The 26,685-nt window shown below is 32.3% G+C and overlaps 2 protein-coding genes across 14 annotated transcripts in view; one reads left to right on the top strand and one right to left on the bottom strand.

Annotated features, from left to right (window-relative positions):
* Positions 1-7,710: 7,710 nt before the first annotated feature.
* On the bottom strand, positions 7,711-26,322 carry C1H5orf22 (chromosome 1 C5orf22 homolog). Of its 2 annotated transcripts, none has more exons than XM_003759647.4 (9): positions 25,986-26,322; positions 22,108-22,253; positions 19,283-19,432; positions 15,424-15,871; positions 13,873-13,935; positions 13,501-13,622; positions 10,108-10,174; positions 8,803-8,942; positions 7,711-7,932 (listed from the first exon to the last, which is right to left on the bottom strand). In XM_003759647.4, exons 1-9 carry the CDS (start codon positions 26,064-26,066, stop codon positions 7,800-7,802), a joined length of 1,350 nt encoding a protein of 449 aa, XP_003759695.1. In that variant the 5' UTR covers positions 26,067-26,322; the 3' UTR covers positions 7,711-7,799. The 2 variants fall into 2 exon arrangements, with proteins under 2 accessions (XP_003759695.1, XP_031802017.1); XM_031946157.1 differs by lacking the exon at positions 25,986-26,322 and adding an exon at positions 21,561-21,676 and having other exon boundaries at positions 22,108-22,189.
* Positions 26,314-26,685, top strand: part of DROSHA (drosha ribonuclease III) — a 109,796-nt gene continuing 109,424 nt past the window's right edge. For 3 of the 12 annotated variants that reach the window (XM_031946153.1, XM_031946152.1, XM_031946154.1), the window contains exon 1: positions 26,508-26,586. Coding sequence is in view for 6 of the 12 variants with exons in the window: in XM_031946150.1 (XP_031802010.1) it covers positions 26,336-26,586 (251 nt within the window). In the remaining 6 variants the exon portion in view is untranslated. Of the gene's footprint in view, positions 26,587-26,685 lie in introns of all 12 variants that reach the window. The other 9 variants (XM_031946148.1, XM_031946151.1, XM_031946149.1 and 6 more) reach the window with 7 other exon arrangements.

Raw genomic sequence — 26,685 nt, 5'->3', positions numbered from 1 at the left:
GATCAAAGGGTATGCACAGTTTTTTTATCTACTTTTTCTTGTGCAGCATAATAATTGTGGAAATATGTATAGGAGAACTTCATGTTTAACATCTATTGGATTACTTGCCCTCTAGGGGAGTGGGGGAAGCAAAAAAATTTGGAACACAAGGTTTTTCAAGGGTGAAAGTTTAAATTTATCTATGCATATGTTTTGAAAATAAAAAGCTTTAATAATAATAATAAAATAAATTACTCTAAAGAAATTCTAGAGTGGCAGAACCCACAAAAAATGGAGTGAAACAAATTTCCAATCTAATACAACTTGCATCAGCAATAAAGAAAGGTCTGTTGCACCGGGGTGATAGCGAAATACAGTTTAGTTCAGAGCAGTCCCTATCAAACCAAGAGAAGGTCTCTGAGTGACTAATTCAGTGGCACCAGTGGCAGTTTCCAGACCTCTCATCCCACTGAAGCCAAAGACAACTGACAAGGTCAGTGGGAAAAATCTGTCACACTAGGGTGAGAGTGGAGCATATTCTAGTACAGGCCCATCAACACAGACTAAGACCCAACAAACCAAGAGCCATTGAATTAGCAATGGCAAAAGCTCTCAGCCCATAGATGGTAAAGGGGTAGAACAACTAATCAGAATGAGATTACACTGGGTCTCTTTGCTAGTACCAAGACAGGACTCTTGCTTTGCCCATGCTCGGATCCTAGTTGCAGTCCTGGGTGACAGTCACAAGGTGAGGAGGAACATTAGCACAGGAGAACTTGTAGCCATAGTGGAGCAGGGACTCTTTTCACAATTTGAGGGCAGAAAAGAGTGCCCTGTCATTCAAAGATAAGAGCACAGATCAGGTAGAACTGAAAACTTAATAGGTTTTCTTGAATTATATCTGAAAACAGCGGCACAAAAACCCTGAAGCATCCTCCACTTGGAAGCAGAGCTCGTCAAGAAATGGGTTGGGAAAATAAATTTTCTGACCACAGGAAGTTTATTATGGTAACAAGGAAGATAAAACCATACATAATTGAAGATAATAAAGTCAAAGCTTCTATATCCAAAGCTTCCAAGAAAAATACAAATTGGTCTCAGGCCATGGAAGAGCTCAAAAAGAATTCTGAAAATCAAGTAAAACAGTAAAAGAAAAATTGGAAAGAGAAATGTGATGCAAGAAAATAAGAAAAATTGAGTGAATAGCTTGGTAATTAAAAAAAAATACTGAATAATTTTTCTCTCCCAACATGATTCACGAATAAAATTTTGCATGTCTATTTTCATTATTTTTTTAGAACAATGCCTCCTGATGTGTAATAACAGTGAATATCATGAAATTTATTATCAAACATTATTTTCCACTGATGTCAGTGAAAATTTAAAAAATTCTTTCCAAAAGCGTTTTATGATATATTTTGAAAATTTAAAAATATTCATTGGAATGCCTCATCATATGTCATTAAGTCTTTGCACATTGTTGATGGATTTCTGGTTATGACTGACATTTTGTATGTAATGTATGTATACTTGGACATGACTGGGCAGTTCTAATGTAGTCACCCTAAGAGGCCTTTTTGAAGCATTTCTAGATTACCAAACACAGAAGCCTCTGAATTCCTACCATGCAGGTGAAAGTGTCTACATCTTTAAAACTTTTAAAACAGCTGTTTGTTTTCTGCTGTGGTTATTGGGAGTGTCCAGAAGGTAAGGATCCCAAATCATTAATAGCAGGTGTGCTATGAATTGTCCTAGGGAGAAGGGCTTTTCTTCTTTTGCTCTCTAGAAGCAATACATCCAAGAAAGGTTGGGATCTGGGTTTGTTTCTGCCCTCTTGTTATTCATTTTCAGGAGCCCAGCATGAAAACCTTGAGAAACTAAGGTATTTGGCATTTCAGTTTGAGGTATGGTTTAAACTTGGAACTGTGCTTTATTCAAAGTGTAAACCTAAACCTCTTCTTTTAACCAGAGCCGGAGGTGGTATATGGGAAGATTGTGGGGAGAAGCAGAGTGTTCCCAGACTTGGGGGATTAAGTTTGTGTATTTGTGATTATAACTTTTTGGAATATTTGTATAAAAGCTTTTATGACTTTCAGTGAGTCTAGATATCCCAAACCCTCCTAACGATAACTACAAAATCCTGGAAGAAGTGAAATCTAAACTACCTGTTTTTCTAGCTGGTGAAAGCCAGGGTAGTTTGTACATGCAGCAGAAAATGTTAAGTAGCAAAGATTGGGAGCACTTAATAAAAGATACATGAAATATGCCTTCTTTAGAAGAAATGTTATACATCTGAGAATTTTAGTTAAATCTTTAAAGCATGTCTCTGAGATTACTAATTCTTCTTACACATCTCAAAACATAATGAAGTGCTACCTAATCTGTATGTAAAAACATGGGGAGATTCAGTTTCTTCTCCAACATGCCAAAATGATTATTTGAAAAGGGTGTTAAATTGGCCTGGTTCAAGTAGTAAATGCGACATCTTCTCTTTCAAGGGACTGCTCAGAGTAAACTGATATGTCAATTGCTTTCTCATTTTAATAAGCACTTGTGTGCTGAGTGTTGGAGATATCCTTCCTTCCCCTCAAAAAGTGAAGACAGTCTCTACCATTAAGAAACTTACAAGAGAGGAAGAGTGACTTTATTTGTTTAAAAAGAAGTTTTAAAGTGGACCCAAAAGAGAGAAGATTGACATAGTCTTTCCTGTACGTTCTGATTTATAGTTCTAGAATTGGAAAGGGTATGTGAAAAACAGAGAAACTAACTAAGTGTGGCTGACTCAAATGGCCTACCATTCAGGATCTCAAGTACTTGTAATTCTCAGACTCAGTATCACCCAAGATAGTCCTAACTTTGATACTAGTGTTATTTGGAGAACAATTAAAGATTATTTAATAATAATATTAAAGGAGAAAGATTAAAGAATAAAACACTCATTTAATCAGTTCAAAACAGTGAAGTTCCAAGATAATTTATTAGTCCTATAGTTTAAATTTAAAAGTTAAAAAAAAAAAAACTCTGTAAGTATGCCTCCTTTGATACATAAAAATAATTTACTCAATTAAACTCTTTTCTAGACTTCCTATATATGATACTCTTAAGAACTTAAAAAAAAAATAGTATCCAAACAGAAATAAATAAGATTTCTTCCACAGCCCTGGCTTTAAACGACACAAAGTAAAAACACCCCAAATTTCTTAACACATGATTTATCAAAATAGAAAAAAAGTCAGTTTTGACTGACAAAGTTGCTGCTTTCTGAAATCAAACAAGAGAGTAACTGGAGAACAAGATCATCTGTAGTTTGATGATGGCACCATCTACTGAATTGGAATAGTACTGTAATTTACCCTCAGTCATCATTTGCTTTCAAGAAAGGCTCCTGCTGCACAAGATCTTCTACAACATAGGAAATATAGCAGTCTAAGGATTGTGATAAATGGAAAAGTGTGAAAAGCACCAATACTATTGAGTATTACTTGAAATTTATGCAGTGCTTGAAAAGTGCCATACAATTTGATCTTCAAAATACCTGTAAGTTGAGTTAATAGTTTATAAACATTCATCAAATGCCTTCTATGTGCCAGGCACTATGCTAAGTGCTAGAGATACAAATACAAAACAAGGAACCCTAAAGAACGTTACAATCTAATGAAGACAATAGACAAAAGGAAACTGAAACAGGGTTGTGTTTAAAGTATTCAATAATCTGGAGCATGGTGAAAAGTCAGAGATACCCTAAAATAGTTCAGCCATGTGAGAAATGAGAATTTTTCGATTAAACTTTTTCCTTAAATGGAAGTTTTGGAGTTCGTGGCTTCACCCCCTCAATGAGAAGGCAATAATGGGAGGAAAACTGATAATGAGTTTTCTGGAGCATAATGGAGAAGTCAGAGAAGTAACCAAGGTAAGTAAGCCAAGTGAAAAAGAAGCTAGATACTCAGACCCTCATTTTATAGATGAAGAAATTAAGGCTTAAAAAGAGTAAATGATTTGCTCATGCACTACTAGGTAATAAGTGTCAGAGGTAGAAGTAGAACCCAAATCTTCCAAATTTCAAGTTCAATTCACTTTGAATAGGGAAAAAACAAAACGAAAAACAAGTAACATTTATTAAGCTCATACAAGGTGCCATGCACAGTGGATACGTGGAAAAAAAATAAGATTTTTATTATAAGTTTATACTGTAACAGAAGGTAACATATAAAGGGCAGTGTTAGCCAAAAAAAGGTACTGTGGTTTAGGAAGTCAGACAGATGAGTAATTGAATGACATCTTATTGAGTAATGATAGAACAGTTTTAACTTAGTTGGCATTCCCAGAATAAGATGTGGAAATGAAAAGATTTGATTGCTAAAAAGGCAGAAAAATAGAAGGAATAAAATGTGATCTTTATGTTAACACTAGGTACATTTCATGACAGGACATTGACTTGTAAATTATCTGATGATTACTTAACCATGGTATGTTTGGGTGTTCACTGATATTACTTGATTAATCCCTAATCTTTATACTTAAAGGCACCATATTATTTGCAAGAGCTCTATTAATTTGCAATAATAACATATTCAAAATGAAAATCTAATGGTCCTGTGGTACCTTAAATGCTTTCTCAAAGGCAGATAAAATTTCATTCAATCTATGGATAGAGCACTGGGCATGGAATTATTCTTCATCATCAGACATCTTTCTGAGTTTAAATCCAGTTTTAGCCACTTATTAGCTATGCAATCCTGGGTAAGTCACTTCACACTATCTGCCTGAGTTTCCTCATCTGTAAAATGACCTGGAGAAGGAAATGTCAAATTGCACTAATAACTTGTCAAGAACCTCAAAAGGAGTCATGAAGAATCAGACACAATGAAAAACTCAATAACAAAAATTTAAATTAACAACTCTTTCCCACCATAACAGATAGACTGACTTGTAATTTGAGCCATGTAACCAATACCATTATGAAAGGGTAAATTAAGGTGTCATGGGCTGGTCAGGCTTCTTTTTTTGAAAATGATACACCACTAAACAACGTTCAAAAATAAGAGTTTAGAAATATTTTTTAGTAGTAATGATAAAGCTAAAAGTAGCAGTACAGAACAATGGAAAGTTACTCCAGTCCTTTGGGGGTCAGTTGAAATGGGCTCAATTTCTGGTGTTGGTAGGTGCCCTTGCATAAAATGACTTAATTTTTCTGAACATTAGTTGTTGTTCAGTTATATCCAACTCTTCACAACTCTGTGGGGTTTTCTTGGCAAAGATACTAAAGTGGTTTGCCATTTCCTTTTCTAGCTCATTTAATAAATGAGGAACCGGAGGCAGTTATGTGACTTATCCAGTCACACAGCTAGTATCAGAAACTAAATTTGAATTCATATGAAGATAAGTCTTAGGTGGCAAGGCTAGCATTTTCCTGGGGTGTTGACTGTTGGGGACTCCAGGATCCCTCTTTGACGCCAGCCTCCTTTATCTAGCTTAACCTTATGATACAAGAATATTGGAAAAGTCACAGAATTCTTACATTCAGGAAAAAAAAAAAGCTAACTGAAGAATTTGCAATACTAGAACAAGAAAAAGGAAAAACAAGTCTAATGAGTTCACTATTATTAAAAAAACTGAAAGCATCTTTAGAAGCAGATGTTCAGAAGTATAAGGAAAATACAAACAATTTGGAATCTTGACCAGAAATTAATTATTCTCAATAAATAAGCTCCTACGGCAGAACTAGAATTAGAAATAATAAACCAAGAGAAGTACAGCTACAAAATAATGATATTCAATCAACTGACAACACAGAGAAAATACATCATGAAAAAATCAATTCCAGCAAAACATAAAAAAATTTAGCCACAAAACTAGAAACAAAACAAAAGCAGTTATGAGATGAAGGACAAAAATGTGCTAGAAGCAAAGATGCAACTGAAGGATAACTGGCAGAATATCACAAATGATTAAAAATTAAAACTTATTCCAATGTGTATGGAAAATTCCAAAGGTTATGACTTTGAAATTAAGTTTAATCTGGAGGCTGGTGCAAATTCTCTTGTCAATATGAGATTCAGTGTGTATGCCACTTAAGGAGTTACTGAACCAAAATGAAGAATGCAAAGTTCCACATAAAAATATAAATTCAGAAGAGATCCTAGAACAGATGAACACAATGGGAAAAGAAGAATAGTGAAAAAAAAATGTTAAGTGATGATATCCAAAAACTGAAGGATCTTAATTTAGATAAGTATTGAAAGTAGAGTTAATGAGGACCTCAGGGAAGCTATGAATGAATTGGATAAAATTCAATAGCCACACCAGGTGGTGTTTCAAATGACAACTGAAGACAAGTGAGTTACAACTTAGTTTTTCCTAGAAATGGTAGAGTTGCTCCCCATGTCAGGTCTGTTGAAAAGCAATTTGAGGAACAGATTATTAGGATAGACAAAGAATATAAAGGATTCATTGCTGAGGATTTCTTGTAAAATATTTTTAAAATTGTAGACAAGTCCAAAAAAGACACTTATCTTTTCCAATGAATGAAGAAATGCTAATTATTAAATCACAGATGGAAGACTTAACTTCTTAAGATGTGTCAGTGCCAAGTATTCTCTTGTTTTTATGGAGGAAAAAAAGCGTTTATATTTGTGTGTTTCTGGTCAATTGTCAACATACATCAAGGGTGGAAAGTTTATTAGAATTTTTACTTTTTGCATTTGTACTTGCCAACTTGTATTTTCCAATAATTCTTGAATTTATTTTCTAAGTGTTAACCTATTAGTATGTGATATTCATTCAACTCCCTCTATTCTTGATGTACTAAGATCTCCAAAATATCTATAAAGGACAAAATATGTATTTATAGTAAAAAAAAAAAAATAAAATAAAATAAATGAAAAACCAAACACTATGGCATTCAGAAAATCAATAGAAGGGCAAAAATTGTTGAGTTTTTCTACTTTCACTTATGATACCATGTTCAATTTAATTTTTTGCATTATTCTTCATAAATTTGCCCACTGTGTGCATAATATTAAACATTACAAATATCAATTGGGTTTATGCCATTAAGAATCATATAATTCTAAGGAACTTAAACCTTCAGTAAAATGCTTACTATTTCAAGAACTGCTTTCTCCAAATGAGCTTGGTTCATATGCGCGCTCGCTCGCTCTCTCTCTCTCTCTCTATATATATATATATGAATCTTCTTTATAAATCATACAGAAATGCAACTGTACTTAAGTATTTGTTCTTCCCATCAACCACAATCTTAATTTTCTTGTGGCCTCTTTGAACTCATGATAACTATGATTTAAGGCCCCATCTAGCTCTTAGTCTTGTAAGTAAGGTCCTTTTTACTTTACATTGCAGATCTGAAAAAAATGGGATTGGATTGGGAAGAACCATAGGAGACAGAGAAAGGAGACAAAAAGATATGGTAAAAAGAGTTACTCTACACTGACATACTAATAGCTTGATGGATGGAGACTGAAGATTAGATATTAGAATCCTCTGATGTAATTATCAATACACAGCATTTAAATACTTCAGAGAGAGGCAGCTAGGTGGCACAGTAGATAGATTACCAACCCTGAAGTCAGGAGGACGCAAGTTCAAATCTGATCTCAGACACTTACCACTTCCTAGCTGTGTGACCCTGGGCAAGTCACTTAACCCCAACTGCCTCAGCAAAAAAAAAAAAAAATTACTGGAAAAAATTTAAAATTTAAGTTTCTAAGAAACCAAAATATTCATTTTAAGAAGCTGCATGGGAGAATTAAGGAAAAATTGCTAACACATTTTTAAAATGTAACAGGAATTTGTTTTTCCTTTTAAGCTGGTGGTGAATTGGCTGAATACTCCAAATGAATGTCTAGATTCCCATACAAAGTATGAAGTACATTAAGGACCTTTTCTTGAATAGTATCAACTTGCTCAGAAGGACAGTAGTCATCCAAACTTGACCTGTAATCAAAATTTGAATAAAATTACATATAGCTGAAGAGAAATTAGAATACTAAGCTTTACTATTTAAACCCAATGAACTTTGCAGTGATGAAAGTCTGCCTGTATTGTGACACTGTAAGAATTTTTAAAATAAATTAGTCCTTTCTGAAATTCATTACAGAGAAAGGTATGTGTATTTTATTTTGAGATGTGTGTTCTTGTTAGTTCTAATATATATGCTGCAGAAAGCAAAAAAAAATGATATTTAAAATAGTGATTTTAAAAGTGTGGTCTATGTATTGAGTTGAAGATGAAAAGCTGGTGAAGACTATGAAGGTTCCAGAGAACATTAAGAGAAAAAAAATAGGCAAAGGAAAGCAAAAGTTGCTACTTAATGACTAATTTCATAACTTAAAAAAAAAAAAAGTCCAGTGCTTAGCTCTAGAGTAAAGGATTAAGTGGAAAGATCAAAGTAGTTATCTCTCTGACAATGATCTTCTTACACCTGTCTCAGTACTGATTGACCTTGACTTGAGAATGAACCCATGCCTTCCTCTAGCTGTGGAGCACAACAGAGGGTTGAGCTCTAGTATGAGGCAAAGGTTTTTATTTTGCTTTTCTTACTTGGGCAGATAGTTTGCAAAACGCTGAAAAAAATCTTCTGACTAAAAAAGGGATCAAGGCATCTAATATGTTGCTATGCCTTAGCTTTGCTCACCCTCCACCATTAAACAAAATTTGTTAGGTAATGAAACCAGAATATATAGACAGTAAAATTCAATAAAGAAAAAAAATTCAATAAAGGGAACACGTACACAGAAAATAGCAGTTAACAATCCTATGAATTTGCACTTTAGGAAAAGAAAAAAGTAATTTAATAAGTCTTACCGGGCAATGGTCACAAGAGTAGGTTTCGGTAAGTTTTTAAGTAAATACTTTAGAGACTGTATAAGACATTCAATTTCTTGTTCTGTGCTGATATGGTGAGGAAGCTCAGAATAATCACAGGTCAGACCAGCTTGATGGACCTAATGTTTAAAATAAATAAATAAATAAAAGAGCCTTAATTGCTCTCTCTCTTTTTTTTTTAAGCATTGTTACATTAAAACTTTTTATACATTTCTAAAAAAGTCTTTCTTCTTTCCTACCTAAGGGGGGAAAAAAAGCAATTCAGCAAAACTAACACACTGAGTTTTAGAGCATATACAATGTTCTAGACTCTGAACTTCCCAAATAAGCAAAGGAGAAAGGTAGAGGTGCCTACTTTCAAAATTTATATTTATTCAAGTCCTTGCATAGAGGTGACAAGAATTTTGACAACAGCAGTTCATTTTCATTTTTTAGGATAATAGATTTAAAGCTCAACTTTCATTTTACAGATGAGAAAACTGAAGCAGAGATTAAGTGATAAACCTAGGTTCCCATAGTTAATAAAAAGTCTGAAACAGAACTTGAACCCAGGACTACCTGACTCTAGGTACAGTGCTCTACACACTATACCAAAAGATTTCAAATTTCTTCAGTTTTACCAAAATATGTGAATATGAAGACAAAGAACAAATTTCTAAATCCTTAAAAAAACAACAACAACAACAACAACAAAAAACTTTTATTAAAAGTTCAATACAGCTCTATGATTATGTGTGCAATAACTTCTACTTTAAGAAGTAGGGGCTTTCATTAGCCCAAGTATAGCTGGATTTCAAAGTAAGGAGGCAGTTTTAAGAGGAAGATAACTATTTACCAATAAGGTTTTCTCTTTTTCTTATGTCACAGCTTAGAATACTGGCTTATGAAAAAGGATACCTACTAGTAGTCACCTTTTTTTTTGTATTACATAAAAAACTTTCTATAAGGAAATAAAAACATGATATAGGCATCCCATACATATTGAGAGGGCACAAAAAGCCAAATATATTATACTTGTATATCATATAAAAATTACAGATCCAAGCGTTAATTGGAAATTTTTTTCTGATTAATAGAGCAGAATTAGAGATTTTTTTTTCTCAACAAATTTTTTTATTTCTTTTTAATTCATTTTTATTTCTCAGTAATTCATCTAGACTTCCAAGGCAAAGAAGTCTGTGAATCATTTGATAATGAGGCAATCTCCCCTTTCTAGATCCTTTCCTTCTACCCCCAAATGTTTTATAAAAGACTAATTTATATTTCCCAATTGATAATATTTACCATCTCATAGTCTGGAGTTTCTGTCCGGTTTTTCAAACTCTGAACAAGTGGAATTAAGGACCTCATTCTGTAAAAAAGCGCAACCCCCACAAAAAAACAAAACAAAACATGAATAAACAAATACTACAGGCAGCTTAATAAATCACAAAAGAAAAAGATAAATTCTACATATAGTTTTAAATTAAGACCATCTTATAATATCTTGTAATATGAATAAAAACAGCTGTTAATACCTTTTCATTGTTTAAATTTAAGTGTTTTTTATTTAATACCTTGACTATATAGAATGTGTAGAAAAATGAAGTTAATTCTTTTCATCCCTTTCAGCTAATATTCAATTGTACCTTTAAAAACAATTTTTATCCACAACAAATGTGATAAAAGGAAAAAGAAACACGTTTCCTAAAATATATTTTTAAATGACAATTTAAGTAAAATGCTAAAAAATTTTCTCAACAGGGACAGCTTTATTTTTTCCTTAAGAAAAATTCTCAAAAGGTAAAAAACCATAATGAAAATCTTAATCATTTAGTTTAATCTAGCTGTCTATTTAATATCCCTGCTAGTCTCTAAAAGCAAAATGCAGAATGACAATAGTGGTAAATATCTCACCCATCTTAACTTTACCTAGAAACAATTATGACATTTGGAGTTTCAATCACAATTATTTCAAATTTGCATCTTGTTTTTTTTTTCCTCTTCTTTAAGACTTCCAATTTCTGCATTCAATTAACACTATCAAAAATCAGAAGATCTTTGTAATTAAAAAAGCCCTGAGACACCATCACTGTCCAATTTATATCTGCAAAAGACAGTACTCATGAGAGAAGTAATCTTTGCTCTTCTAAAAGCAGCTCATTCCACTCCTAGATGGTTCTAAGAAATAAAGTATTCTTTTATCAAATCTAAGTTTGCTTCTTTGCAATTTCTACACTTTGCTCCTACTTCTGCTCAAGTCAAATAAGTTAACTCTTTTTCAATGGGATAGTCTCTCAAATGTCTGAAGACATTATTATCACCTATACTGCAGGCTAAACATCCTTGATCTCTTCAACTGGATCCTCAAAAGATGTGAACTCAAGGCCCTTCACAATCCTGGTATGCTCTACTGAAATTTTTCCAGTTCATCAATGTTTTGATTGTCTACAAAGTAGCATCCAAGATATAAAAATATATTCAAATACATATATACATTCAAATGTATGATGTATATGATGTGTCCATGACAGAGTGCAAAGAGCCTCACTATAGCATATGCTCTTTTGGAAAAACTATCACTTTTTTTAAAAATACCATTCACGTGGCTGCTTCATTTAGACCAAGTTAATAGAAATTGATTTAGATTTCACAGGATCATAGAATTTAGAATTGGAAAGTCTCTTAAATGTCATTTAGTTCATCCTCCTAATTTTATACCAGAAAATGAAGTCCAGAGATGGTAACTGGCTCAGTCAAATAGTACTTGGTACTTGGTCTGGATAATAATTAGTACCACTCAGTCTAACCAGGTTTTCTCTAGGGTATGCTGAAAAAACTATCAAGACTACTCCCCCATTCTCCAAGTAAAATAGCAACTAAAGACCTGGTAAATATAAACATGAGGTCATCAGGTCTCAGACTTTTAATATATAATAGAAATTATGTTTTGTGTATAACCTATATCAGATTGCTTGTTGTCTTGGGGAAGGTCAGGGAGGGAGAAGAAAAATCTGGAACTCAAAATCTTACAAAAAAGAATACTGAAAATTATCTTTACATGTAATTGGAAAAATTAAAAAGTATTGAATTAAAATACAAACTAAAAGAAAGTATGTTTTAAAATTCAAGATGCAAAAGATATATTTCTTCTAGCTCATTATAGAACCAAGCACTGGAACTTTCTCTATCTGTCCAAGAAAATGACAAGGAATATTTGCTTCTTGCAAACTCAAGGGTTCAAAAAGGAACCCTGAGTTCAAGGTTAAGCACCTGCTTGTTTCTTTTTTCCTTTAGTCTGATGCCAAAGCAACACCCTTATGTCCTGGATCTCATTTCCTCTCCTCTTTTATTCCGTCTTTCTCATCTACAGGTTTCTTCCCTGCTATCTACAAAAGGCCACACCTGTCCCTGCTTCTTCTTAAAGATACTGGTCTTATACAAACTTCTAAATGAAACTCTTACAGTTAGACATCCATCCTTTTTCTCACCTCCTAATTATCTCACAATCTCTTATAATAGGGCTCCAAATCCATCACTAGATTGATACTATTCTTTACAAAATTATTGACCATCTATTTCGTTGTTACAAATGATAGCTTTTCTTTTCTCAACTTTCCTAACCCTTTCTCAGCTTCTGATGAACTGAACTCTGAGCCTTTGACCATCCTCTTCCTTCAGCCCCACTAAGTATAGGTACTCCCCTTTAAAGCCTTCTCACTCTTAGTTTCTTGGTGAACCAGTGGGTCCCATGGGGTCCACTGAACCAACTTATGCAGGTAATTGTGAAATCTATACTGCCAGCCTTTCTGAACCAATTTCTCCAAATTTCCAACACAGAAGCTTTTTATGGCAGCTATCCCATCTACCCATTTTCTTTGTCTTCCTGACTCACTAGAGCCTTGGAACTTTGAATCAACTAGGTCTTCCCCTTGCCTAAACTGGCAATACCCTGGGGGCTGAGTAAAATATGGCATTCCCTCTTCCTAGTTTTAGGGGTGTGTGTGTGTGTGTGTGTGTGTGTGTAGAGGAAACATGCTGAGATAACTATTATAAAACATTACATAATAACTACATCAAAGAAGTTAAGAATCTCAATCTCAAACAAGCCAACAGTATTCAATATTTTGGGAGTCCCATAAAACATGAAAGAATATATTTCTCAGTTCACTGAGAATACAAAATACATACTAAAGATGCTAACGATGCCAGTGACAGAGCTACAAATATCATCAACATTTAAAAAGCAGTAATAATTTTTATATTTTTGAGTTTTCTTCTAAGTTGCTTAAATAAAAATAATCCATATTTTTGTGATGCTAGTTTGAAACAGTGCTATTAAGGGGTAAAATCTTTTCCCCTTACACTGATGATATACCTTAGAGTGTGCGGCCTTAATAAAATGCCTTAGTAATGAGGACTCTGGCAGTAGAAGACCCCTGAGGAAACCCTATTCTATTATATAAGGGAGAAGAACCTATAGAAAAAGTAGTGTGAAAGCCACTCATAGGCTCATTCCTACCCTTCAAGATGCAGTTCCCTCAGCAAGAAACATTTTTTTCCCAGCTACCTTTTATAGAATCATAATAACTTTTTTTTTAAACTAGGCTAATGATCTACAAATATAAGCAACAGAAAAAATAATTCTCCAAAAGATGTCAGAAGCAAAAAATCATGCTCCCATCCCTTGATTCTCACCCAGGATTTGAAGCCCATCTTTGTACCGTTTCTTCTTCGTCACCATCACACAAGTCTGCAAATGCAGCTTCTAAATCTTCTAATTGATGAATTCGACCTTCCACACAGTCTACCAAGCCCTCCTTTAATAATGGAATGTAAACACTGTAAATGATTTCAGAATTCAAAGAAAATCCCATTACAATGAAAATTTCAGTTCCACAAAGAGGAAAAGGATTCCTAAATTCCAACAAAAGAATGAAGTGTTTAAATGAATAGCAAAAGAATGTGGATAGTTCCTAGGAAATTGTCACCTTAACAAGCCACCAGTTATTCATTTCATAGCATGTTACAGGCTTTTTTAACCCCTTCCCAACAATAATATTAGCATACCTCTGTCAAGTCTGCATCTGGCTTTTTAAAACTGTATAGTTCTTGTAAGAGCTTGTATTCTTCCTGGAAGACAAAATAAGCCCCCATGAAAAAATTGCTTAATTGTTTCAAAGATTGAAGTGCAAAACAGTTTAATAGTTGCTGTCTCTAAGAAAAACTCCTTTGATGATTCTTTAAAGGTTATTCTGGAAAAATCAGATGAAAAGAGATTTTCAGATTTTTACTCTAAATGATCCAATCCTTATCAAGGATTTTTCACAAATGATTACTATTTTAACAATGAATATAAATTAGTTATATACAAATATTTCCTAAAGTCTAGAGTAATTAAAGTCACTATTACTATGAAACACATAATAAAAATTCTTTGAAATTTTTAACTGTTCATAAATTTTGCAACATATCATAAACAAGATACTTATTCATCATAAAGAGACTTTCCAGATACCAGGCCAAAATTCTGGAAACACATAAGGAGTCTTGGCAAAAAAAGGACCAGAATATAAAATGTATTTTAGTCAGTGAACTCCTGCAGACAAATTTGAAGTCTACTGCAATTTTATGTAAGACTGAGAGAAAAAAAGTCCTCCCACTATGTTCTCATGTGCAATGCTGCTAGCCAACACCACCTGGGAATATGGGCAACAGAAAGGGCCTTAGAATACATGTGTAGGCATTCTTTACTGTGACAGCTTTCTAAGGAGCTCTAATTGCTATTTAGTAATATCTGATAGCTGCTGATAACAGAGGCTATTGTCTCCAAGTGAATGATTCTCCACTTGAACACAACATTCGTCTCATTCTAGCAGAGAAATGGGGAACTGTAGATAGAAAACTGTCTCTTTTTTGTAGTTCCAGAGGGCATGGTGCACTGTATTCTATAGCAAGAAGGAGGAAAAATAGGATGATGAACATCAGACAAACATTAAATATAGCTTACATTATAAAATCTTAATAACTTTTAATGTTACATGAGAGTGCTGTCCTTTAAGTGACTCATAATTGCTTCCTACTTTTATCCATGTTGTAAAGGCAATAAAATGGAGCACTGATATTTATCAATATTTTTAGTTTCTGAAAATCCAAGCTGATTAAAAAAAAAAATTCCATTAAATTTAAATTCTAAATGAGATACAAATATGTGATCCTTAAAAAACTTATTAAAATTTAATGGCTACACACATTTTAAGTTTAATACTTTTTCGATGTGGGTGCCTACAAATATAGGTCTCAAATAGCAAATTAGAGGCATGGAACATTAGTCCATTTAACTGAACAATGTTATTGTTGTCATGATAATGTAATGCAGTTGTCTCAAATTCTTGCACTCTAATCTTAACTAGAACTCATTACTGCTTCTGTGATTTGAAAAAACAGCCTAACAATCACTTGCTTCTAAGTTGTTAGTTTCTCCTTAGGTTGGTTTAATGATGGACAATGACATGTGAACTTTAAGATATCTTTAGCTGATTAGAAAGACACTGAAAAATGCAAACCTGTTTCTCACCTTATATCCTGCATGTCTTTAGTAATCCACATTAATATATTTACCTGAGAGAACATTTCTTTGAAGGGATTCTTGACTGAAAAAAAATCCAAATCAATATCTAAAACAAAGGCATCTCCTTTTTTCAGAATCTGGAGAATCTCCCTAACACTGGCTCTAGTTTGGCAGTCCTGAATTTCAGAATAATTTGAAATTGCTGATGCTGTGCAAGTTTGAGGAGCCAATTGTGATCCTGTATCCTTTTCCATCCCTTCTGCTTTTGGACACAGTGCTTCTGAGGTGGAACAGTTCATCAATGAAGTGCTTTGTGACTCTTCTGCAACTAGCTTCAGTCTCTTGGCAGAAGGCACTGCTCCAGTTTCTTCTTGATTGATATCCAGTTGGGAAGGATTTACCAGAATTACATCCAACTCTAAAGGTTTTGGGTTCTCCAGTTGGTCTTCAGAGACATAAAGACCATCACTTAAGAAGTAATGATCTGTACTTGTAAGCCTGAATCATAGGGAAACAATTTCCAAAAGTGAAAAATGGGAAAATGTGATAAAAAATTTCAGTGTACATGATAAGATCAGGAGGCATCTAAAAACATAACATAAAAGCAAAATTTAGAATATTCAAGCTTTTAAAACCCAAAAATGGACCTTTAAAAATATTTACTTTCATAATACTTAACATGGAAAACTACCTTACTAAATCACATATATATGAGTGTTAAATGTCTTACCTCTGAACTATCAGCACATTCTTAAGTTTTTAAAAAACAAGACAAGCACCAACTAATCAGCATAACCAGATGCTTCCCTAGACCAACCCTCATTCAAGTAAAACATTACATTTAATTCTTTTTTCTTCTTTGAGGGGATTTTAAATTAGGCCTTTTAATGACCAGTCTCCTTTTTTTTTATAGCATAGTTTTAAAGATTGAAAAATGAAATTAAAAAAGAACAAAAAATGGATATAAATCTTTGAGTTAATTGATAAATTATATGCAAAAACATCTTTAAAGTCTAAATAGGAAATAAAATTTCTACACTAATGAAAACTATACTAGCATATTCTTAAGTGTTCTAAAGGAGAATATTTTAAAATATAACTGTACAGTTGAAGAAAGACAGGAAACTAAAGCCACATATAGTTATATGAAAAAATGCTCTATCACTATTGATTAGAGAAATGCACATTAAAACAACTCTTGAGGTAGCACTTAATACCTCTCAAGATTGGTTAAGATGACAGGAAAAGATAATAAATGTTGGGGGGATGTGGGAAAGTTGGGACACCAATGCATTGTTGGTGGAGTTGTGAAATAATTCTACTATTCTGGAAAACAATTTAGAACGATGCCCAAAAGGCTATAAAACAGTGCATACCCTTTGATCCAACAGTACTGTTACTGGGTCTATATCCCAAGGAAATCTTAAAGGAGGAAAAGGACCCTCATGGGCAAAAACATTTGCAGCAGCTCTTTTGTGATAGGAAAGAATTGGAAAAGAATAGATGCTCATCCAATTGGGGAATGGCTGAATAAGCTGTGATATGTGAAGAGAATGGAATGTTGTTGTTTTATAAAAAGTGATGAACAAGCTGATTTTAGAAAGGCCTGGAAAGATTTACATGAACTGATGCTGAGTGAAACAAGCAGAACCAGAAATACATTGTACACAATAACAGCAAGAATGAGCAATGAAGCAAAGGCTTCAGTGATTCAAAGCAATCCTAATAGACTTTGAACAGAAAATGCCATCAGCCTCCACAAAAAAAAAAAAAAAAAAAAAAAAAAAACACTAAGGAGACTGAATGCAAATCAACACATGCTATGTTCACTCTGTGTGTGTGTGTGTGTGTGTGTGTGTGTGTGTTTTCTCTCCCATGGCTTTTTCCTTTTGCTCTGATTTTTCTCTCCCAACATGATTCATAAAGTAACATATATTAAAAATAAACAAATTTACTAGAAAAAAGTGAAAATTAAAAAAGAAAGAAGACAGGAGTTAAGAGTGAGAAGATCAGAATTGAAACCCCAGCTTAGATATTTGCTATCTATGTGACCTTTGGATTAGATAAGATCTCAAGTTCTCTTCTATCTTTAACATTCTGTATGGGAGTGAAATTCATGTTCTTTTAGATAATTTAGCCACATTTCATTAAGCATACTTCATATATATATTTTGCCTTCAGGATCAACAAGGAACAGAACCTTCAAGACAAAGAACTGAGATGCTTTTAGCTAAGGGATTTAGCAATTTTTCAAAAAACAGCTAATATTACTACTTTCCCCACTCCCACTTTTACTGAACACTGCTTAAAGGAATGGAAAATCATGTTGATAGTTCAAGGGCCTATGATTTTATTAGTGTGACAATTCAATCTGAGGAAGCAAAGCACAAGTGATCCTAACTTCCGTGGCTCAGAAAGGTCAAGTTATTTGTCCATTACACTCAAGTTAGTGTCAGTCTCCCTCACTTCAAATCTAGGACTCTAGTCATAAAATCATATTTACTTTTACCATTTACTAAAGGTCAGATTCACATTTTACAAAATTCTATAAGGTGTCCTATATACAACTTGAAAATAATTTTATTATGGAATTAAAATACTAACAGTACAACTTATATTTTGTATTATTAATAGTATATTAATGGTTTAATGTGCTTTGCATAGTAATAATGCAGTTATGTTTTGCTATTTCAAAAGTATGATATAGTAATATAAGATATATAATAAAGTTTATTGTACTGTATATGTTAGTGTATACTAATTTTATATAACATATCTTTTAATAGATGTGATTTGTGCACTTTAGACCCTTAAACTGTTTATAATTAATGATTTTTTGAAGGGACCCCTCCAACTCTAAATATGTGATCCTAAGATAGGAAATTTAATACTACAGCCAATGTTAGTAACTGGATGAAAATCACTGAAAAAGTTAAATACAAATGAAAAAAAAAAAAAAAAGAAATACCTTTATTTAGTAAGCTGATCTGTGAGATAAGGACCTAATTTTACCTAAAACAGCATATATGGCCATTCAATTGTTGATGACAAAACAGTATGCAGTCATAGAAAGGAAAAAGTAGCAACAGATTCTTTTTTGTGGTTTTTGTTATCCTGAAAATAAAAATTTACCAAAATTTAAACATTAAAATAAAAATCAGCAAACAAGAAACATTTAATAATGGCAGTGAATTGGGAAAAGAATGATGGAATGGGAGTCAGAAGACCTGGCTTCTAACATTTAACTCCTTTCAGCCTAAATTTCTTCATTAAAAAATGGGGAATTATTTGTACTATTTTCACAGTGTGAGAGAAATGAATTTTTAATTGAAAAGCCCTAGATATGAGTTACCAGTGGGATGAAATGATGAAACATTTAGAAAGTAAAATGAAATAAAAAAAAAAAAAGAATCTAATAATGTATGTTATATATACTATGATAGGTTTTATACTTTAAGCAAAACAGCATAGGGACACTGCTTGCCAAAAAACTAAAGTAAATTAATGAAGCTATTCATCAGATGAACCAAGATTAGAATTCAGAATTCTTTTTTAAAGCTAAGTTGAAATTTAAAAGATTGTAATGTCCACTTAAATTTAAGGGCAAAATATCAATGTACATACATGTACATTCATCCATGTGTGAATTACATTTGTGTGTGATCATAAGAGGAAACCTAGATTCCAAGTACCAGGCCTGACAATTATTAGCTCTTTTGGCACAGGGGAAGATACTATACCTATCTAAGCCTAGTTTTCCCATCTGTGAAAGGAAATATCAGTTCATATATCACAGGATTCTTGGCTTACAAAGTTGTGAGTCATTATCATTATCCTAATTAGGTACAACTAAAAGACACAAAAGACATTCAAATCTTTTCATACCTACAAAAATGATAAGTGAGTTACCTGATAGTTGTAGTGGAGGTGTCTTTGCCCACTAAAAAACAATGTTTGCCCTCCTTGATTTGCTGAGCCCATGACGGATGGAGCCATATTACATGAGAAAAATGACCTGCATAAACTACAGGCATAATCCAGTTCTCAATACTCAACTCCCTAGAAAGGAAATAAGAAACATTTGAGTTCTAAAGTTCTAAAGTATATAAATATAAAAAAATTGTTATTTTAATCTAAGAAGTATTCTTTATACAGCTGATATGCTTGAACTAATTATAGAAACACATACATTTATCAACATTTGCTTGGTTTACTTTAAAATTCCAAATTATAGAAAATTGCTACTAAAAGGAATGAAAATGAAAGAATTACAGTATTAACCCTAAGGATGAATATCCCTTCAAAAAAAAAAGAGCTTGGTGGTGGGAAACCATGAGTGGTCTTTTGTAGAAATAAAAAGAAAAATAAATATAGTCACAGAAAAATTTTGAATAAAATCTCAGCAAACGAAGCTGGATTTCTATCAAAGATGCAAAGACAATTCAACATTAGGAAAACAATAATTATTTTTAAAACAGAGTAATGTGGCTCAGGGGATAGAAGGTGAGCACCAGAGTTGTGAAGATCTATGTCAAGAACCATATAACATAGGTTTAATGACCTTAGGAAAGTCACTTCTCTCTCAGTCACTGAGGAAACTCTCTAACACAATAAACACAAAAGTAGAACTCTATACATATGGAGAGGGGAAGGGAAGTGTGAGGGCAGAGTTTTCTCAAAGGAAATTCAAAATACCAATGAAATCACAGGTCTAGATAAAAACAAAAATATCTCAAATTATTTGATTTTATCAATAGATAAACAGAAAACATAGAGGAAAAGACCTACATTTAAATGACCATGTGTGTATGTGTATATCTGACCAAAAGTTAGCATTATTTGCAAAGGGGAAATTCTAGAAGCTTTCCCAATAAAAGAAGACTGCCCCTTTCCTCACTGTTATGTGACAGTCCCTACAATGCCAGCTCTAGCAGTAAGACAAGAGAAAGAAATAAGAATCTTAAGCATAAAGAAAAGACAAATATAATCCCTATTTGCAGATAACAATAGTTTCCTTGGACAATCTCATAGATAAAAGAAATGGAGACAAGTAATAGCTTGGATAAAGTAGCAGAATGCAAAATAAATACATGAAAATAAACAATAGTTTTATATAAACACCAAATATAAAAGAAAAAAAATGTTAATTTGTAGTTTTCTAAATGAATATGTAGCTACAGGCATCTTGAGTTTGACCCTAGTGATATAAGAGGTAGTTAGGAAACACACAATCAGAAAAGGAAATGAGTGGACCTATTGAAAGAGGGAAAGATAACAAGATGGTTATTCAGTGTTCTTCTACTGGTATGAACAAAAAACTTAAAAGGCCCAAAGCACACTGGATGAATTTTCTGTGGGGGATCTTTGATGACAACTGACATAAGATGGAACAGATTGATTTCAATTTGCAACAAGAGGGGGATATCATTACATTTAAGCTTATATATCCAATGAATATTAATGTACATTATCTGTGATGAGTTTTTTTCATCTCTATGGAAGCCTGTTGTAACATATTCTGTCATATTTCGGAGCTATTATAAAGGAGATTTAGGTTTCAGGTTAGGAGTCACAGCCTTTGAGGTTTCTTCCATCTGAGATTCTTTAATTTAGAAAACAAGAATAATAATTGAATTTATGTAAAACTTGTCAAACTGTCCATACCTAAGACCTAGAATTCAAACAGGTATATACCCCAAAGAGGGCAAAGATAGAGGAAAAGTCACGTCTTCTTATCCCCAAAGCTCAAAACAAAGTGGATGCCCATCTCTTAGGCCAAACAAATTGTGTTTTATTATTACAACAATATAATCTGATGATGGAAAATGACAAACAGGAGGAAATTAGAAAAACACAGGAAGACATGTAGAGACTAAGGTAGAGTAAAAGAAACAGAATTATAATAAAAATAAAAAATAAATAAAATTATAACAGCTCATATTTATCTGTGCTTTAAGAATCACAAAGTATTTTAAATACATTATGAAAACACTAAAAAAAAAAAAAGTTGGAAAGATTGCACTGTTAAAAAAAAAATTAAACAAGCACTTATTTTCTCTACCCCATTAAGAAAGTAAAACGAGAAAAATAAAGTCTTTTTAACAAATCTGTATAGTCAAGCAAAATCAGTATCCCCAATGGCCATATCCAAAATGTACTATCTTATTCTGCATTTTAAGTCCATCACCTTTCTGTCAGGAAGTGGGTAGCATTCTTCAACCCTGGTTCTCCAGAATCCTGGTTGGTCACTGAATCAATCAGGAACTCTGATTAATTGTAATGATCAATCTCAGCCCTAGAGAACTGATAACAAAACACCTCTTCATTTTCTTAGTAGAGCAGTGGGGTAAGCTGAAGTAAAATATGGCATATAATATCAGATACAGTCTTACATCTATTGGTTTTGCTGGCATGTATTTATTTTTTAACAAGGGAGGGTTTATAGAGGATAGGCAGAAAATGCAGAGGTATAAAAACAAAAGATACAATATATCTCAAATAAAAAAGACCCTGACCATTTCTCAGCAAAATAGGAACATTACAAATAGCACAGAAAGTTATCTACTCAACTTTTTACTTCATTCTTATGAGTTTAACTCAAAACAAAAAAACCCTAAAACATATGTTGTTATTTGATTTGATTCAAGACAAGTCGAACTTTAAAACAATTCTACAGAATATCTATAGACATAAGTTTCAAACACATGAGAATTGACATGTGGAATATGCATTACCCGAAGAGAGCTTCCTTGTCAAATACAGTATCTGCTGGCATATTCACAGGAATAAGGAGGTCAGGATGTGAATCAAAATGAACAAAGGTTATGTTTCTGGCAGGAAGATGTTTTGAGCCAATAGCTCGGTATATAAAAGGCAAAACCTGTAAGAGATAAATGGAAGGATAAATAAATGAAATTATTTTTGAGGGGGAAAAAAGCTTAATAGTATAAAGAGCTAAATTTTAAATAGGAGGATGTAATATTATTGATCAATGACAATGTCCAAATTTCGATTTCCAGTCAGTATACTGCATTCCAGTCCTTCCTTTAGCAACAACCACTATGTAGTCCACCAAGTCCTGCTTAACTTCTTTGGGACTAAAGCCTCCTCATTTACAAAATAAAGATGTTGAAATGATTGATCTTTTTTTTTTTTAGCTCTAAAATTCTATGATTCTGCACTTAGGATGGACCTCCCTCTATCCCCCACCCCCATTAAGTCACTTCTCCTAGGATTAAATATCTTTCCAGGACATATAAACCCTGACAACTTAAGACCAAGGCTTCATATGTGAATTTGATTTTTAAAAGAATGAATGAATCACAGTCCACATTCAACTTGTGACCAAGTCCAAACACAGAGCAGGGAATTTGTCCTTTTTCTTTTATCTACTGGAATGAAAAGACCATCTACAATAGGTGCCTCCTCTTTACTCATTCTCTTCTTAATCTTAATCCCCTACAGGCTGGCTTCTGACTAGCATTTTACCCAAGCAGCTCTCTCCACAATTACTAACGATCTCTCAATTGAAGGATCTTTTCAGCCCTCATTCTCTAGACCTCACTTTGGTCTCTGACATAGTGAAACATTTTGCTCTTCATGACAATAAATATTTAATGATTGATTGGAATGACTGCTAACAAGGACAGATCCCTTCCTTCTGTACCAGGAGGGAACAAGGTCTCCTTTTGACATGTATTTTGAAGGTGTGTTTCACTCTGAGGGAATAAACAAATTTTTGACCTCTATCTTTCTGTTATTTGCCTAACTACTGGCATTACCTAGTCAATTATTCAAGATAATTGCGTCTGTTTTTTGCTTGTACTTAAGTGGTTTGCATGGTATTTCTCCCCCATTGGACTGGAAGCACCTAGACTGAGTTTTGCCTTTCTTTGACCCTGAAGCTCTTATCACAGTACCTGGCACACAATTAGATATTAACAAATGTTTGATTCATTATTATCTCTGATATAGGTTCTTTACTTGTTACCCCATGAAGACTCTAACAAGGAATTCCTACAAATCTCAAATAAAAATAATGTGAATAGTCCTTAAAAACGAAAATACCACAGATCAATGAACATTTCTTAAATGGCCAGTAGGTGCCAGGCACTGTGCAAAGCGCTGAGAGTAAAACAAAAAGACCCTCTACAAATAGCTTACAATCTAATGGAAGAGAACATGCAGAACAAATACAAGCTATATATATATACACACACATATATGTATATATATATGTACATATATATATGTATATATATATGTACATATATAATATTTATTTAATATATATATTATGTTTAAATATGTACTTATACGTAATATTAATATATACACTTATTATACAATTATATTTTATAAATTATTTATAAAATATAAATATAACATATAAATTTAAATATAATATATAAAGTTCATATAAAATTATTCATAAAATATAAATATAATAATTTAATAATTATAATTTATTTCATTTATAATATATGATATATTTATATATTTATTTAATATATAATAATAAAATATATTTATTATTTACCATATATGTGTGTATATATCTCTCATATATATAATTTAATAATAATAAATTATTATGATTAATATATTATCAATATATTATATATACTTATCATTATTAATTATATAATTATTATGATATAACATTATATTATTATTATATAATGATATATTACATTAATATTATATAATAACAATTATATGATATGATAAAAACAATAATTATTAATTATTGCTAATATATTATATGATATATAAAATACAATAATTTAATAATTATAATTTATTTCATTTATAATATATAATATATAAATATATTTATTTAATATATAATAATAAAATATATTTATTATTTACCATATATGTGTGTGTGTATATCTCTCATATATATAATTTAATAATAATATATATTTTGATTAATATATTATCAATATATTATATGTACTTATCATTATTAATTATATAATTATTATGACATAACATTATATTATTATTTATTTATTATATAATGATATATTATTATTAATATTATATAACAATTATATGATATAATAAAATAATAATTACTAACTATTGTTAATATATTATGGTATATAAAATATAATAATTTAATAATTGTAATTTATTTCATTTATGATGTATAATATATTAATATATTTATTTAATATATAATAATAAAATATATTCATTATTTACCATATATATGTGTGTGTATATATCTCTCATATATATAATTTAATAATAATATATTATGATTAATATATTATCAATATATTATATATACTTATCATTATTAATTATATAATTATTATGATATAACATTATATTATTATTTATTTATTATATAATGATATATTATTATTAATATTATATAAATTATATGATATAATAAAATAATAATTATCAATTATTAATATATTATATGATATATAAAATATAGTAATTTAATAATTATAATTTATTTCATTTATGATATATATTTATTTAATATATAATAATAAAATATATTCATTATTTACCATATATATGTGTGTGTATATATCTCTCATATATATAATTTAATAATAATATATTATTTTGATTAATATATTATCAATATATTATATATACTTATCATTATTAATTATATAATTATTATGATATAACATTATATTATTATTAATTTATTATATAATGATATATTATTATTAATATTATATAACAATTATATGATATAATAAAATAATAATTATTGATTATTGTTAATATATTATATGATATATAAAATAAAATAATTTAATAATTATAATTTATTTCATTCATAATATATATTAATATATTTATTTAATATATAATAATAAAATATATTCATTATTTACCATATATATGTGTGTATATATCTCTCATATATATAATTTAATAATAATATATTATGATTAATATATTATCAATATATTATATATACTTATCGTTATTAATTATAATTATCATGATACTACATATTATTTATTATGTAATGATATATTATTATTAATATAATATAATAACAATTATATGATATAATAAAATAATTATTAATTATTGTTAATATATGATATATAAAATGCAATAATTTAATAATCATAATTCATTTCATTTATAATATACAATATATTTATTTAATATATAATAATAAAATATATGTATTATTTACCATATATATGTGTGTATATATATATATATATATAAACATTTGAGAGATAGGCTTCCTACAGTACAAAGCAGGATTTTCGTTGGGACTTGAAGGAAGCCACGGAAAGGGGCGCATGGCTAGCACCGGGAGACGTCCGGAGGTGTAACATACCCGGAGCCGAGAGAGGGAGGGTCCCCTTCATAGACTAGCCCGGGGCAGGGGAGGGTTACCGTGGGGAAGAGTACATAGCGAGAGTGAGGTGGGAGAAACCTGGAGAGACAGGAGGAGGCCTGCTTGGAACGCCAAATACAGTAGTTTGCATTCGATCCCAGGGGGTAATAGGGAGTCACCGGACTTTATTGTGTCCGGGTCACGGCATGCACTTTGGTAAACTCTTTTGGCTTTCCCATTCCCAACCTTGCCCCCTGGGAACCGCGGTCTTACCTCCTGGTGATCCTCCACCACCCACACGGGTAGCTTCGGATAGAGCCGGAGCGGAGGCCGCTCGCCTGGGGAGTAAGCCATTTTTACTAGCGCTCAGAGCTTCAATATCTCCAGTTCCCAGATGGAACCTCAGGCTTGCTAATATTCCATGGAAGGACGTGAAAGGAGTACTACACGGAGAAATACAAGATGAAAGCACTCCAGAGAGCCGAGAAAAAGCCAGCGGAAATGTTAGCTTTGACCCGGATATGGAAGGAGGAAGCTAGGGCCGCTCTAGCGTGGATGGCTCCAGCTTTTGAGAGACGCGGGGCGCTGATTGGATTTTCTAGATTTAGCTCTTCCGTACGCACATGCTCCTTTCCCAGTTTCAGAGGGAATCTGGGGCGCATGCGCGTACCGCAGAGCTGCCTCGCGCGCCGCAATCCTGCCCTTTACACCCTGGCTTCCTGTTCCGGAGGTGCGGACTGCTCTGCCGCAGCTTCGGCCCTCGGGGCTCCTCCCTGTTTTACCTCCTGGCGGCGGCTGCAGTGGCGGCGACTAGCCTTTGCGGGGCCCCCAGCTTCGTGTTCCGCCGCTCAGCTTCCCTGGGCGCTTCTTGCAGGTAAGAAGCGAAGTCCGTGGTTGGAATCCGGTTGGCGGGTGTCTGTTCTGGGACGCGCTGCCCCCTGTCCCTAGGAAAGCCGCCGTCTCGTGGAGGCAG

Source organism: Sarcophilus harrisii, chromosome 1, assembly GCF_902635505.1.
Source record: "Sarcophilus harrisii chromosome 1, mSarHar1.11, whole genome shotgun sequence".
Classification (NCBI taxonomy): domain Eukaryota; kingdom Metazoa; phylum Chordata; class Mammalia; order Dasyuromorphia; family Dasyuridae; genus Sarcophilus; species Sarcophilus harrisii.
Note: the sequence above shows the minus strand (reverse complement) of the source record. Positions and strands in the feature narration are given on the sequence as shown.